Source organism: Enoplosus armatus, chromosome 1 (assembly GCF_043641665.1).
Source record: "Enoplosus armatus isolate fEnoArm2 chromosome 1, fEnoArm2.hap1, whole genome shotgun sequence".
Classification (NCBI taxonomy): Eukaryota; Metazoa; Chordata; class Actinopteri; order Centrarchiformes; family Enoplosidae; genus Enoplosus; species Enoplosus armatus.
The window spans coordinates 18,208,076-18,222,666 of NC_092180.1; the positions used below are offsets into that span (position 1 = coordinate 18,208,076).

The window sequence follows — 14,591 nt, forward strand, 5'->3', positions numbered from 1 at the left end:
TTAAGCATCACACTTTCCTCCGAGTAAACATTCTTGGAAGACAGATTAAGATCAAAAGATTTAATTGAGGATTGTTTTTTTTTTGCTGATACTGAATGGATATCAAATTCACAGAATTTGTAAAATGTGTACCATTCTTTAATGAAAACATGAAAGATCAGGCAAAATACATTTTATTTTAAATGGGATTCAAATTAAACTATGAGGCATCTAAAAACAAAAAGCACAATCATTAAATAAAGCATAACAATAGAGAAAATACTGAGATGGTCCCAGTTCAAAAGTTTGCAATACTGTGCATTACCCCCTTTAGCATCAATGACAGCTTGTAGTCTTTTGTGATAGTTGTGGATGAGGCCCTTTATTTTCTCAGATGGTAAAGCTGCCCATTCTTCTTGGCCAAAAAGCTTCCAGGTCTTGTAAATTCTTGGGCTGTCTTGCATGAACTGCACGTTTGAGAGCTCCCCAAAGTGGCTCAATGATATGGAGGTCAGGAGACTGATGGCCACTCCAGAACCTTCACTTTTTTCTGCTGTAGCCAGAGACAGGTCGACTTGGCCTTTTGGCTCATTGTCATGTTGGAAAGTCCAAGTGCATCCCATGCGCAGCTTCTGGGCTGATGAGTGCAAATTGTCCTCCAGTATTTTCTGATAACATGTTGCATTCATCTTGCCATCAATTTTGACCAAATTCCCTGTGCCGCTGTAGCTCACACACCCCCAAAACATCAGAGATCCACCTCCATGCTTCACAGTAGGGATGGTGTACTTTCATCATAGGCATTGTTGACGCCCCTCCAAACATAATGTTTATGGTTGTGACCATAAAGTTCAGTCTTAGTCTCATCACTCCAAATGATTTTGTCCCAGAAGCTTTGAGGCTTGTCCAGATGCTGTTCAGCATATTGTCTCCTTATTGTGCATCTTGAAACAGCCACACCACTTTTCTGTAGAGAAGTCTGTATGTCAGCTGAAGTTATTCATGGGTTTTTCTTTGCATCCCGAACTATTTTCCTGGCAGTTGTGGCTGAAATTTTTGTTGGTCTACCTGACCGTGGCTTGGTATCAACAGAACCCCTTATTTTCCACTTTTTTATCAGAGTCTGAACACTACTGATTGCCATTCTCAAATGTTTGGATATCTTTTTATATCCTTTTCCTGTTTTATAAAGTTCAACTACCTTCTCTCGCAGGTCCTTTGACAGTTCTTTTGCTTTCTCCATGGCTCAGAATCCAGCAAAGTCAGTGCAGCACTAGAGGAAATGTGCAGGGGTCCATCAAGAGCCCAGAGACTCACTGACTTTTTATACACAGACACTAATTACATGCAAACAGGTGACAGGTGTGGACAGTTACCCTTACTAGCCATTTAAACCTGTTTGTGTCAACTTGTGTGCATATTATCAGGCCAAAACTTCAAGGGTATGTATACTTTTGATCAGGGCTGTTTCTGTGATTCAACTTGTCATTATGATTTAAAAAGAGCAAATACAATTGCGTGATAATAAATAACTTCGTCTGACCACTAACCCTGAATGAAAGAAAAGTTTTTCCATGATCAAACATATTTTCTGAAAAAATGGACAATATTTCACAAATTCTGCCAGTGTATGTAAACTTATGAGCACAACTGTATCTTTTCAACCAAGAGATATTTTCAAATGATGTGAATTGCACTTTTCCCCAGTTATAATGATTAACTTTATTATTCGTAGTATAGCAGATGAGCCAGCGTCACTCCATCATGCTTTTGGCAAAGGTAAACGCACAGAAAGGTGTGGCCATGGCTCGGCTGCAACTCATATGATTACTTTTATGAAGATGCAATAACTTTCTAATGCTAATCATGCTGTAGGGGTATTATTTATCTGCTAAAATGCCAGTGTTAATGTATCTGAATGTAGTCAGCAGTGTAAGTTTGCAGTGGCTGTATAAGGTTTGGTTTATTCTCTCTTCTGTACACTATGTTCATTTATGTAAATTGTAACTGATATGATAGTAAATACTTGCTATTTTGTGAAACCGGTAGAAAAAGAATGCCTATTGGTATCAGGTTTTATATAATAATAATGTATAATCACTGGCCAGACCGATGGTGCAACGCTATAAAGGCTGCAGATGGAAAAAGGAGCATGTAATCATGTCTTAGTTGAGGGTCAGAAATTCAAAAACTGGGTACACTCAGCCGCATATAGTTGTGGATATCATGCCTCAAAGATGTTGCATGAAGAAAGAGTGAAGTGATGTTGGCTTGAAGGAAAGTCACACTGTCAGGAGCTCTATTATGGTGCAGAATACATTTCATGACATAATTAAGGTCCTCTAAACCCCTGAGAGATAAACACAAAGCCACCTTTAGTGGTTCAGTCCTGCAGGATGATACTGCCTCTTTGATGGAGAAGATTTGAGACTGTTTCATCATCAGCATCAAAACAATGGTTCTTTAAATATGTAGTATATCGTCATCATCATCATCATCAAATGTAGCATTTAGGCCACATTAAGGTACACTGATGACTCAACACAGAAAAACAAAACGGTATCAAAGCTATCACTGCATCATTACATTTTCTGACTAAATACAAAAAACGTCAGTGGCTTTGGAGGAAGAATATTTTATGACTGCTTTTCCCAATTGACAAATAGTTTCTAGTTTAAAACTGTACACAACCAAATTATCCCTAAAAGAATATTATTTACTGGAAAAATGTATAGACCTTTCTCTAACAACAAGAGGGATTTAAATCAAGGAATTATTTTTAAATTAATTCTTATCAAGTCGACTTACTTGTTTATTCTGTAGCTTTCAGCCACATCTCAAACCTTTCACACCTTCATCAGCAGATGGAGATTTTTTTTGTTTGTTTTATTTGTCCTTCAAAATTAAATGCATTTCGTTTTAGATAGAATATAGGAACTAATGAGTGAGTTTAAATCCATTTGAATTAGTTAACATTTTACTAAACTGGTAATTTTGTCCCTATTGCGTCTCCTTACAAAAAAGAAACTAAAAAAACTTTTTTTAGCGGAAGTGCACTAGACGTCATTTCCGTTGCGCGAAGATGAAACTTTGGCGCGTCAGACTTTCAAACATCTTAAAACACTGAAGAGACCACAGAAAGACCGTCAAGAAGATGACCGCAAACACTGAACTAGTCCGGTAGTTTTCATGGAAAAGTGACGTTAGCTGACGCCGGCAGAGTCGTCTATAATGTCCTGTTTGTGGAGATGCAGAGTCGCTCAAAATGAAGCTGTCTTTGGATAACTGTAACGTTAGCTAGCTGATGCTGGTGAGGTTAGCCTTCCGTTGACAACGTTGTCGGTCTGTTAGGTAAAAAGTTATCGCTAATAAACAGCTAACATTTACCTCTGATAGACAAGCTGGCTGTGCATTAATCAGAGTCACCATGAACAGGACCAAGCTGAAGAAACCCAGGGTGAGTTCAGAAGGTTTAAGTTAGCCGTTGTTGTTCTTTTACATGACAAAAACAGTACGAGGACTTAAAAGCACCGCATTAACGAGGAAATGTAACGTTAAATGTCTGTCTCCTGTCACCGTTTTGTTATGTCCGTAGTCTCTCATTAACTCAGCTGTGTGTCTGCTGGTTTGATGGATTTCTCTTGATCCCTCCAGTGCAGCCATCTTTTATTGTTCTGGTCAACAACGTAGGATATCAGAAACAGAAAACACCTGATTCATGTATTTATATATAAACCTTTCACACAACTGAGATTTTAAATGGCGAGTCAGATAAACATGTAACCTACTTTTCCCTTTTGTTGTGTAAGTGAGCATGAACAATGAGTTGTTGTTACCAGGAGTTTATCACATGCTTGGTTGTCGATGACTTGTTGTGAATCTCAAGATCCTTTCGGCAGTCTGAAATGTCAAATGTGCTGTCATTTGAAACAAGAGGCTCTGTTTTAACTTGCTGTCTTGTTGGACAACAAACAAATGTTTGCTTTGTGGTTTCTGTCAGGTACCAGGGGGGTCGAAGAACATCTCATCCTTCTTTTCCTCTCAGAACGAACAGAAGGTACAATGGATTATTCTTTTCCTTTCGTTAGTTGTTAACCTCTTCGATTTTTGTCCTTATTTCTCCTAAGCCTTGACAGGACTGCCAAAATCCCATCTTGATATTATTACAGTAGAAACAATCAGATAAGTTCAGAAAATGATAGCACTTGTAAATTGCTGTAATTCAGCCTTTAATACCAGGAAAAGACAACTTATATAACCATATTATATAACAAAATTCTTAGACAATTTGTTTTATATTGGCGCCACATTTTTCTTTTCTCTTACACTCATTAGATACCACCTTAAAGTTTCCTTTGCCACTGTTTTATTCATCTTAATGTTTAACACATTTGTGTGTAAGTGTATTTTATCTTATGTATATTATCTTCTGTTATTTCTTTGCTTCTCTCTTTTTCACCTCTTCTATTTTCATGTACTTTAATCTGTTTCTACCCTGCTGTAATTCACTATTGCATTTCTCTCTGATTTGTGCAAACAATTTATCACTAACGTTTTTTTAGGTATATTATTTATGTATTAAAATACTCACTTGACTGTGTTGCTTTTAGGACTTGTCATCTTCCACAAAGCTATCAGTCACTGGCACTGCACACGCCAAGACTGAACCTCAGATCAAAGATGGTGAAGCCTCTGCTTTCAGACCCCGTTCCCCCTTAAAGAGGAGTATCCTTGGGGGCCTTGAAAACCTTGTGCCCTCCTCACCAGATTTTCTTCTCTCTGTGCCTGAGACCCCCAACAGTCAGATCAGGCTTGCTTCCTCTTCCTCCTCCAGAGATCCAGGTCGACAGAGCCCCCAGCCCAGCAGAGAGGTGGCGAGCCTGGAGCAGTTCGCCCAACTGTCCCCCATCTGTCGTAGTCCCCGCTCCAAAGGGCAGAGTGTACGGAGTGTAATGACCAAGGAGAGAGGAAACACCAAGAGGGAAGACAGATGTTCTGGCTCCCTAAAAAGACTCTTTAGCCCTCCTCAAGAGTCCCACAATGCCAAAAGACCAAGAACTGCAGATCCACCGGGACAAAGAACTGCACTCAGCCCCACAGGTAGCAACCTGAAAGTAGCGAGGCCTGTGATTGGCCCTTTGAAGACACCTCATTTCTCCAGTAACCAGTTTAAGGGTCACAGCAGAGGTACTGGTGTGGTCTTTAATGGCAACGAAAACAAAATGATGTCACTGAAGTCTGCTTCTTGCCACTCTTTTGGGGAACAGAGAAAACATGAGGAGGGGAGAGATGAAAAGGAGACAGACTCTGGTTTTACTGTGATAACGGAGCAGAAGACAACTGAGGAGAAAGCCAATGGAAACCCACACACTCATCTGGATAAGGACACTCTTACTCTTACTGGTCAACCTACTGCACAAACTATCACACCTGCAACGCAGGAGAGAGAGATTGACCTCAAGAGGAACGGCGCTACAAGAACAGCAATGACATCTTCAAATGGAGACGGAGACAACGTGACATCATCGGATCAGGAGCGAGCTGGAGGTACCCTGATCAATTTTGATCGCCACCTACGACATGTTTTGTATATAATTGTAATTATATTTTTACAAATCACTGCATGTTGTTGACATGATGAAAATATTACTATTTTTGACTGCGACAAAAAAGCATGCATGTTGCAGAATTGTTCCCGACTCGCTTGAATGCATCTTTCATTGAAAACATGTAGTTTTCAAAGTTAAAACATGGGATGCAGCCTGTAAGGCTAGGAAAATACTAGATTTGAGCTATTTAACAATATAAAATCCCAGATGATGGGATGTATGTTGAGTGTCATATTATGATATCAATAATATATTAATACCGTATACACGCAGCTCGAATTCACATCCCTGTCTTTTGAATGTAGTTTTTTTTTTTTTTTTTTTATTCCCAAAACATTTTCATTTTGTTACTTTTTCACACACAAAATACTTCAGGAATGCCGTCGGCGTGTCCTGTGGAAGAGATGTTGGATGAGAGCTGGTTTGTGGAGCAGATGGATGAAGGTCTTGTCACTGAGGATAAATCCAGAAAACCCCGGTGAGAAACAAATGAACCTGGCTTGGAGAGTGTTGTTGCAGAGTTGAATCAGGTTAGGTGAAGATAAGTTTGCTCGTGTCAATAATAGAGGGAGACAGATGAAGCAGAAGTGAGGGCACATGACACATAGTATATGTGGGTACAAGCATTTGACTCTGTGACCGATAATCTGCTGAAAAGCTTCTATTGCACTGTGTTGGTCCATCCTGCTATGGGCTGATAGTAGCCTCACAGTTGAAGTGCGTTTGTGACTGGAAAGTTGCTATGCCAAATGTCACCAAAACCTACATGTTTATTCTTCTAGGTGAATAAATTCATTCAGATTGTAAAAAAAGATGCATTGCAGAATTACTGAAAAAACATCAGAATATCTGATAGAAGTCCTCTCTGTCCCTACAGTAAGGTGCCAGACCACGTGATCCTTTCTGGAGGCCTAAACAACCGCTACTGGGTTTTAGATGTGGAGGAGAGGCCTGGCCACAAAACTCTGACTCTCTCATGCTCCAAATCTCTACATCCAACTGAGACGTGTCTGCTGAAAGATGGATGGTAATACTGTGTGTTAGGGTCTTCTGTCCTGCTCACACACATTCTTCCCTACAAAGCCCAGATGCAGCCTGGATTCGTGGAAGTAGCACTGACTTCAATATGTTTAGTACTGGTGCAAATACTGATTGTCAATTAACTCACAATGTTTCAGCTTTTAATTCTTAAAAAAATAGCAATGCATAAAATTCATTTTGACTTGATCCAATATTTCAAGTCAAGGGTATAACTTCGTGGAGAAACGCGATGGTGTCTGTCTCTGTCTTTATATGTATATAAAATGATCATTCCTTGGGTTTTTCCAGGGAGATGACGCCTGTTTGTCGTGGTGATGTGGTGCATCTGGAGGGCCGCTCTGATGGTGGATCCTGGTTAGTGGACAGGGAACAGGGCTTCCTGGTTTTACTACCTGACAGCCTCATCTCAGGTACCAGCATCTCAAGCTCCATCCGCTGCATGAGGCGGGCTGTACTGGGAGATATGTTCAAGGTAAAAGGCTTTACTAATACAATTAATATCACAACCTGTTTTAATGTTGGTTGATTGTTCTTGTTTTTCTTAAATTTCTTATTTTATGTTGAAGTGGACAGTACGCTTTGCACAGTGTGAAGGCTAACAGTTATTTCATATTAATTCACCCACATGCACAATAATGAGACTACAAAACAAAACGTACATCTTGCTGTGTATATCAGCTGAAATGGCAAATTCAGTCAGTGTAACAGTAGTTAGAGAGCCTTTTCTGTATCTAAACAGGTGAAAGATGAAACTCCTGTAATAGCCAATTTACATTAGCACCCATATATCATGATTAGTCGGGTATCCTGCTCATAAACATCTTTTTTTGTTGACTGTTTCAAAGATGTTTTGATTGGGATAATGTTTTAGTTGATAGTTTGATGTTGGTGCATAGTGTTCATTTTATTTTGAATACATATACCTCAATAAGACAGTGCTATACTCTTTACCTTCTGTTCTTTCTGTTTGCCGCGATGCAGAGTTTTGATGGTGGCTCCAAGCAAATGCTGAACGGCACCATGGTCCATGAAGTGTTCCAAAGAGCAGCTACAGCTAAAGATTTCTCTCTGGAGACGCTGTCTAAGCTGGCTGACCAGGCCCTGCACAGTCCCCAGTACCTGGGAGACATGTAAGTGGCTAGATTATACTCTACTCTTCCTGTCTGTAATGATACAATTCAAATGTTCAGAACAGAGCCCTCAAATCAAGAAATAGAAACAGCAGTTAAGCGCTGAACAGTTATTTGTGAATGTTTCCTTTTTAGATTTTACAATGTTTTTGCATTGTGATGTTTTCACTTGAAGATTGTGTGCGTATTCTCTCTCGTTCAGATATGTTTGTGTTTGGTCCATGTGTCTGTAGGTACAGTTTGGGTGTAAGCCAGGAAGAGATGAAGAAGGAACTGCATGATTATCTGCCCTCACTGGAACATTGGGCAAAAGATTACCTCAACTCGCCAACACCAAAAGCCATCAGCCTCAAAATGTATGCTTACACTCACACACAGCGCTACAGATTCGCTAATGAAACTTTATTCATGTTTTGTGTCCATATCTCGTATCAGTGTAAAGTATGTAATTTATCATAAGAGCTGATTATATGTCTGTCTCTGTCTCGATGACCTCAGCCCTAGCAACAGCAGAGCTCCAAGCAGATGTCAGGACTCTGCAACTGTTGTCACGGTTACAGAGCTGGCAGATATAGAAGAGAACGTGTGGTCACCGAGATTTGGTCTGAAAGGGAAAATCGATGTGACAGCGCGGGTTCGAATCCAAAGACCACGAAACGGTAGTCTCAGAACCCCAGAGGAGAAGACCGTCCCCCTGGAGCTGAAAACTGGAAAGGAGTCAAACTCAATAGAGCATCGCAGTCAGGTTGGTGGACCATCGTGTGCTCAACTAGGTAGACACGCACATGTAGACTGGTGGGGTCAGGCTGATATATGCAAATTTAATCAGGTGGACTGACTCTCACAGCTATGGCTTCAAGATGTCCATATGATGTTTTTTTCTGTGTGTAGGTGATTCTTTACACTCTGATGAGCTTGGAGAGATACAATCCTGAAGCTGGCTTCCTGCTTTACCTCAAGACTGGCAACCTGCACCCTGTAGTGGCCAGCCACATGGACCGCAGAGGTACAGTATACCCACGTGTGCTTAACCAACCTGCCCAACACCAGTTGTGAACAACCATATGAAAATATATATATTTTTTAATCCCTAATAATTGTAGAATCTTTGAATATTTAATAATTCTACAAAATAAGATCAAAAGTATATAGAGAGAACTGGATGACCCACACACACAGTCCTCAACTGAATTGTGTTTGCTTGAACCACAGCACCATGGTGCAGTGAAAACAAAGAAGAGCTTTGTCTTCTTACACTCTTTCTCATCGGCCTCTCCTCCCTCACCTTAATTGCTAAACTCTGTTTATCTCAGAGCTGCTGAAGCTGAGGAACACCTTGGTTCATCACATTCACAACAGTGTGGAGAAAGAGGCGGGGCAGAGCCGCTTGTCTAGACTTCCTGATATCCTGACGAACAGACAAACCTGCCAGTATTGTCCTCAGAGAAGAAACTGTGCTTTATATGAGAGGTAAACCCTTTAAACTTATTCTGCAGCCATGGAAAACTCAAGCTTTACAATCTTTATGAAACTTATCAGCTGGCTATACAATACATTATTAATGCAGCGTATTGAGATGGTGAGTTTAAAGTAGTTAAATGGTCTCATTAAGCTATGATTCCTTCTCTCTATCTTTTACCACTTCGTCTCTTATCGACCCTCTATCTCGACACCTTTCCCCACCCTTCCTCCAGGGCGGTGGATGGCAGCTCTGCAGATGTCTGCGAGGATGTTGTGCGTGACTTCCTGCAAGAGGAGTCGGGTCACCTGACCCCACCACATCTGAGCTATTATTCCCATTGGTTGCTGCTCTGCTGCCTTGAGGCTGCCACCATGGAGGCCAAAAATGGTCGAAAGCGTGTGTGGCTTCAGACAGCTGAGGAGAGGTAAGAAGCTGGTCTCTCCAATTTAGTTGTTAGCCAGTATGAAACACTCCCAAGTCAAATTCAACATTCAGATATAACAACTTGGGTATAAAACGCATATTTATATGTAGTATTTGCTTGCCTGTGTCTCTAGTGAGAAGAATGGGAGCTGTGTGGGGAACGTGCAGCTCAGTGGCCCAGTGACGGTGCAGTCTGAAGGGGTTTTCCTCCATCGTTTCCAGCGAAGTAGTGTGGTGCCACAGAAGGGTCTGGCCAGCAGCGGTTTGGCCAGCAGGGATCGCATCGTTGTTAGCGACCAGGAAGGTCGTCTGGTTGGTTTGGCAACAGGATACCTGTGTGAGGTCAGCAGGACATCGATCAGCTGCACTCTGGACAGGTGAGAACAAACCCACATAAACCTGCTGTCTGAAGTATTTCAACCAAAGGACAAATAAAGGCCAGTGAGTTGTTTGGGCTTTTCTTTCACCAGCTGCTCAGTTTAAGTCACCAACTTGATGTACACCTGTTTTTTGTGTTGTTTTGTTGTGTAATGTGTTTTACAGAGACCTGTCTAAGTTCAAGGATGTGTTGTTTCGATTGGACGGTGATGAAGGTGTGGTGGGCCTCAGCACTCACCTCACCAATCTCTCCAGACTGATGGAAAACTGTCAGGACAGGTAGGTACAGTAAAATGCAATATTAAGCTGTGATGACATAGCATGTGTGTAATGGGGAAAACCAACTTTTCATTAGGAGATGAACTGACAGTTTAAACAATAGCTTCACACGTTTTATGTTTGTGAAGTAACAGCCCTGACTTTTTCCTGAAATATTTAGGGTGTTAAAAGGTGTTATTTAACAAAAACATCTGTCTGTGCAGTGATCGTCTGAGGGAGCTGGTTGTTGACCTTCGTGCTCCAGAGTTTATTTCCAACCTCAGTTCTGTTCTGCCAAGAGATGCCAAGGACACGGTAGCCAACATCCTCAAAGGTGACAAAGCTACTCACTACCTGTCTCATTTACTTTCTTTTGTCCTACTTTCCAATACTGTGGGGAACAATGCTGTGAATGAGCAACTTCATGGTTAAAAATTAGTAGACATGATACGCACTTCACCAGACATTTAGCACAGTTGCTTGAGTTGTAGTTCCATACTAAGTTAATAATATTTTTTCTTCTTCACATATTGTCCATTATTTTCTTATATGAAGACGTCACTTCTTTTGGTCAATTCATGCATTTGTGTGTGTGTGTGTTTATAGGTCTCAACAAACCCCAGAAGCAGGCCATGAAGAAGGTGTTGTTGTCTAAAGACTACACACTGATTGTCGGTATGCCAGGCACAGGAAAAACCACAACCATCTGCACCCTGGTAAACTCCTAGCCATGATCTATGAACTTGACCTTACCTGAACCATAAATCATCTATTGCCTACTGAGACCAGACCTCTAACCCACCTTTCTGTCTTACTTCTGTCACCCTCCACCCGTCTCTCTTTCCTTTTTGCCCTTTGTCTCTTCCTCACTTTTTCTCTCAGGTTCGCATCCTTCATGCATGTGGGTTCAGTGTGTTGCTGACCAGCTACACCCACTCCGCTGTTGACAACATCCTGCTGAAGCTAAAGCGTTTCCGGGTTGGGTTTCTGCGTCTCGGGCAGGGTCAGAAGGTGTGCTATAGTTGACATCTGTTATTTAATGTGTAAAAAAACAGTGCAGTAAATAAGTCCCACTTCCCAATTTTGTTTTATAAATAGATGGATTGATCAACAAAAAATTAACATTTTCAAAAATCTACTCTCCCCTCTGACTTGCTCTGATTTCTCTCTTATCGTTTTCTGCCCCCTTCTCCAGGTTCATCCTGACATCCTGCCTTACACAGAGGAAAGTACAAGGAAGAAGGGAGTTCACACACTGTCAGAGTTGGAGCAGCTTTATAATAAGGAGGTTAGGAGTTAGTTTGTGGAATATTGTAATTGCAACTTCCAACTAAATACACTGAGATCAGCATTGCCTTTTTTGGAATATTTGACATCTGATCTCAGTATTTTTCCTGCTTTCAAGTCATTTCACTTTCACCAGATATTGTAACTTACAATATTTAAATAAATTGAATAAATGTCTTACTATTCAATATGGTTCATCTCTCTCTCTCTTTCTAGCTGGTAGTGGCAACCACCTGTATGGGCATCAAGCATGCCATTTTCACTCGTCGCCGGTTTGATTTCTGCATCGTAGACGAAGCTTCACAGATCAGCCAGCCTATCTGTGTGGGACCCCTGTTCTATGCTAAGAGATTTGTCCTGGTTGGAGATCACCAACAACTGCCACCAATAGTACAAAATCAGGAAGCTAGGTAATGTGTGTGTGTGTGTACTACGAGGAGAAAATAAACTATTTGCTTAGGTACACTTATTGAAGTTTTGTTTTCATGAGGGTAAAACATGAGTCAGTTTCCACATTAATATATAGTCAAGGTTTAGCATGTTGGGAATCTGACCAGTGAGGTAATTAATGCTAATAAAGTTGGCAAGTAAAAATAATGTACATAGAAATATCAATTTCTTCAATTTCTTTTTCCCCCATCCAGGTCACTTGGGATGGACGAAAGTCTATTCAAGCGACTAGAGCTCCATAGTGAAGCAGTGGTCCAACTAAATGTACAGTACCGGATGAATAGGTAAACCTACATACACAGACAACACTGTATGCTTCAGTAATCTTCTTTATTATGGGCTCATCCTTTAGACCATTAAAATGGCACTTGAACTACTACTATTTGTGTCATAACTTTTTGTCAAAGCGGTTATAACTGTTTACTTTTAATTTTATTCTATTTTTAACCACAAGAAATGGCAAGAGTCATTTGGACAAACAAGATGATTCCCACAATAAATGACCTGTGCTCTGTTTTAGGCAGATAATGTCTCTCAGTAACTCCCTGATGTATGAGGGTCGGCTGGAGTGTGGATCAGAGAGGACGGCCACAGCCCTGCTCACCCTGCCCTTCCTGCTTTCTGTCCAGTCGGAGCTTAGTTCCCACTCTAAGACTGATCCCCAGCACAACCTGGCTTGGACACAGGCCACATTGTTGCCTAGCAACCCTGTTTGCTTCCTAGATTGCTCAATGGTTGGTAGACTATACGGTGCACTTCAAGCAGTAGTTTTTGAACTGTGTTGTGTTCAGGTAGGAATGAGTCAAGAGCCCAGATGTTGATATGTGACTGTAAAATTAAAATTCTGAATGGAGGTGGTGGTTATCTTAAACTGTCCAAATCTTCTGTAATCAAGCAAAACTGCGTACAAATGAGTTCTGTTACATTAATCTAAACCTGGTCAGTTTTGAGTTGCTCTAAAATGTTTGGATTGATGTGCTTTAAAAAGGTTTTACTCGCCACATTTTTAAGCTATTTTTAGCTCGATTGAAAGGTCAAGGAATTAAGTCAGCTACTTCAACTGTTGAAGAAATAGATTTTTTTGAAATAAGATTGTTTTTCTGAAGCATGGGTTAGGGTTAGGGCTAACCCTAGGCTACATCTTGATACTCTCCGCTGCTTCCTTTAGGTGCCAGCACTGGAGTCTATGGAGCAGGGAGGCATAAGTAATCACACCGAGGCTGCACTCATACACAAGTTGCTTTCACTGCTGATAAAGGTACATCAGTTGCCCATTTGATGCTCAAGTATTTATGGAATAATACAGTTGGTTTTTAGGTTCATTAAGTGTTTTTTAATGCTGTGAAAGTGAAAAAAAGATTGGCATAGTTAGTCCTCTCACAAACCCCTGCTTATTTGTCTTTTTTCAGGCAGGGTGTAAGCCCTGTGATATAGGCGTTATCGCCCCCTACAGACAGCAGTTGAAGAGTATCTCTGCTCTGCTGCAGTCGTCTGCTTTCACCGGTGTGGAGGTGAATACAGTGGACAGATACCAAGGACGGGACAAAAGTCTGATCATTCTTTCTTTTGTCAGGAGCACTGCAGAGGAAGGAAAAGTAAGTGTTTCTCTTCCAATCTCCCTTTTTTGATTCATCTTTCTCCTCTCTTCTCTGTGCCTCAGTCTCTGCATGGATGACAGTGAATGCTTCTCCATTCATAGTTAGGAGAGCTGTTGAAGGACTGGCGTCGCCTGAATGTAGCCATTACCAGGGCTAAACACAAGCTGCTGATGGTGGGCTCTGCCACAACACTACGACGCTACACACCTGTGGAGAAACTACTCAACCATCTCCAGCAACAGAACATGATATCCTTTAAAAACATGTTAAAACCTGGTGCTGCCACTAAACATTTCTTCATTTGCAATACAAAATCTGATCTAAATATCTTTAATGGGAGTACATCAACTCTTTTATAGCATAATGTGGTGTTACTCAACTGGTTACTGCAGAATTTTTAGCTTTACAAGTAAGGAACATTTAAAGTCTAAAGCTAGTGACTAATGTGATAATGACTGCTTCATTGCAGTTTTTGAATGTCATGTTACATGTCTTCTGTGTTGTTGTTGTTGTTGTTTTTTTTCATGTATTCTGTGTCTACACAGTTTTTTCCTGAACCCTTACTTCACATTATCCAACTCCCACCAGCAGCACACAAGGCTTTATCAGGCCTGCTCCTGTGATAGAAGTCTGTGAGGCCATGATGGTGTTTCGGGTTACCAGTCTGTCTCACAGTGGAGCAGCCAGTGGCTGTGGATCACCTCAGGGCAGAGATTGAATGCCAATCTGCAAAAGCCTACAGTCTGCCTCTCACCTAATGTTACGAATCCACCTGTGATTATTCTGTATCCCATCTAACAAGCATTTGGTTGAGTGTAACTGGAGACACAGATTACACTAATAAACACACTAGGGCTGACATCTGAAAAACATGTAGGCTTTCAAGGGGACGCTGCCTCTGATTCATACCTTACTGGTGGCACCATTGTTCATTTTGTTATGATTTTAAAAGCTCTCGGACACAGAGACACAGATC

At 41.0% G+C, this 14,591-nt stretch overlaps 1 protein-coding gene across 1 annotated transcript; it reads left to right on the forward strand.

Moving 5' to 3' along the window:
- Window positions 1-3,406: 3,406 nt before the first annotated feature.
- Window positions 3,407-14,352, forward strand: dna2 (DNA replication helicase/nuclease 2). The gene is made up of 25 exons (XM_070907137.1): window positions 3,407-3,436; window positions 3,980-4,036; window positions 4,590-5,526; window positions 5,964-6,066; window positions 6,466-6,615; window positions 6,918-7,101; window positions 7,611-7,759; window positions 7,993-8,115; window positions 8,258-8,504; window positions 8,651-8,765; window positions 9,073-9,229; window positions 9,454-9,645; window positions 9,779-10,021; window positions 10,188-10,301; window positions 10,505-10,614; window positions 10,887-10,996; window positions 11,163-11,291; window positions 11,476-11,568; window positions 11,784-11,977; window positions 12,212-12,301; window positions 12,538-12,751; window positions 13,186-13,275; window positions 13,427-13,612; window positions 13,717-13,863; window positions 14,185-14,352. Exons 1-25 carry the CDS (start codon window positions 3,407-3,409, stop codon window positions 14,236-14,238), a joined length of 4,218 nt encoding a protein of 1,405 aa, XP_070763238.1. The 3' UTR covers window positions 14,239-14,352.
- Window positions 14,353-14,591: the final 239 nt, after the last annotated feature.

Bases quoted from the DNA above. Each gene is read 5' to 3' on its own strand.
- dna2 (XM_070907137.1), top strand. From the start codon at position 3,407: ATGAACAGGACCAAGCTGAAGAAACCCAGG. The intron at 11,978-12,211 runs GTAATGTGTGTG...TCCCCCATCCAG, and splicing joins GTACAAAATCAGGAAGCTAG to GTCACTTGGGATGGACGAAA. The intron at 13,613-13,716 runs GTAAGTGTTTCT...CTCCATTCATAG, and splicing joins GCACTGCAGAGGAAGGAAAA to TTAGGAGAGCTGTTGAAGGA.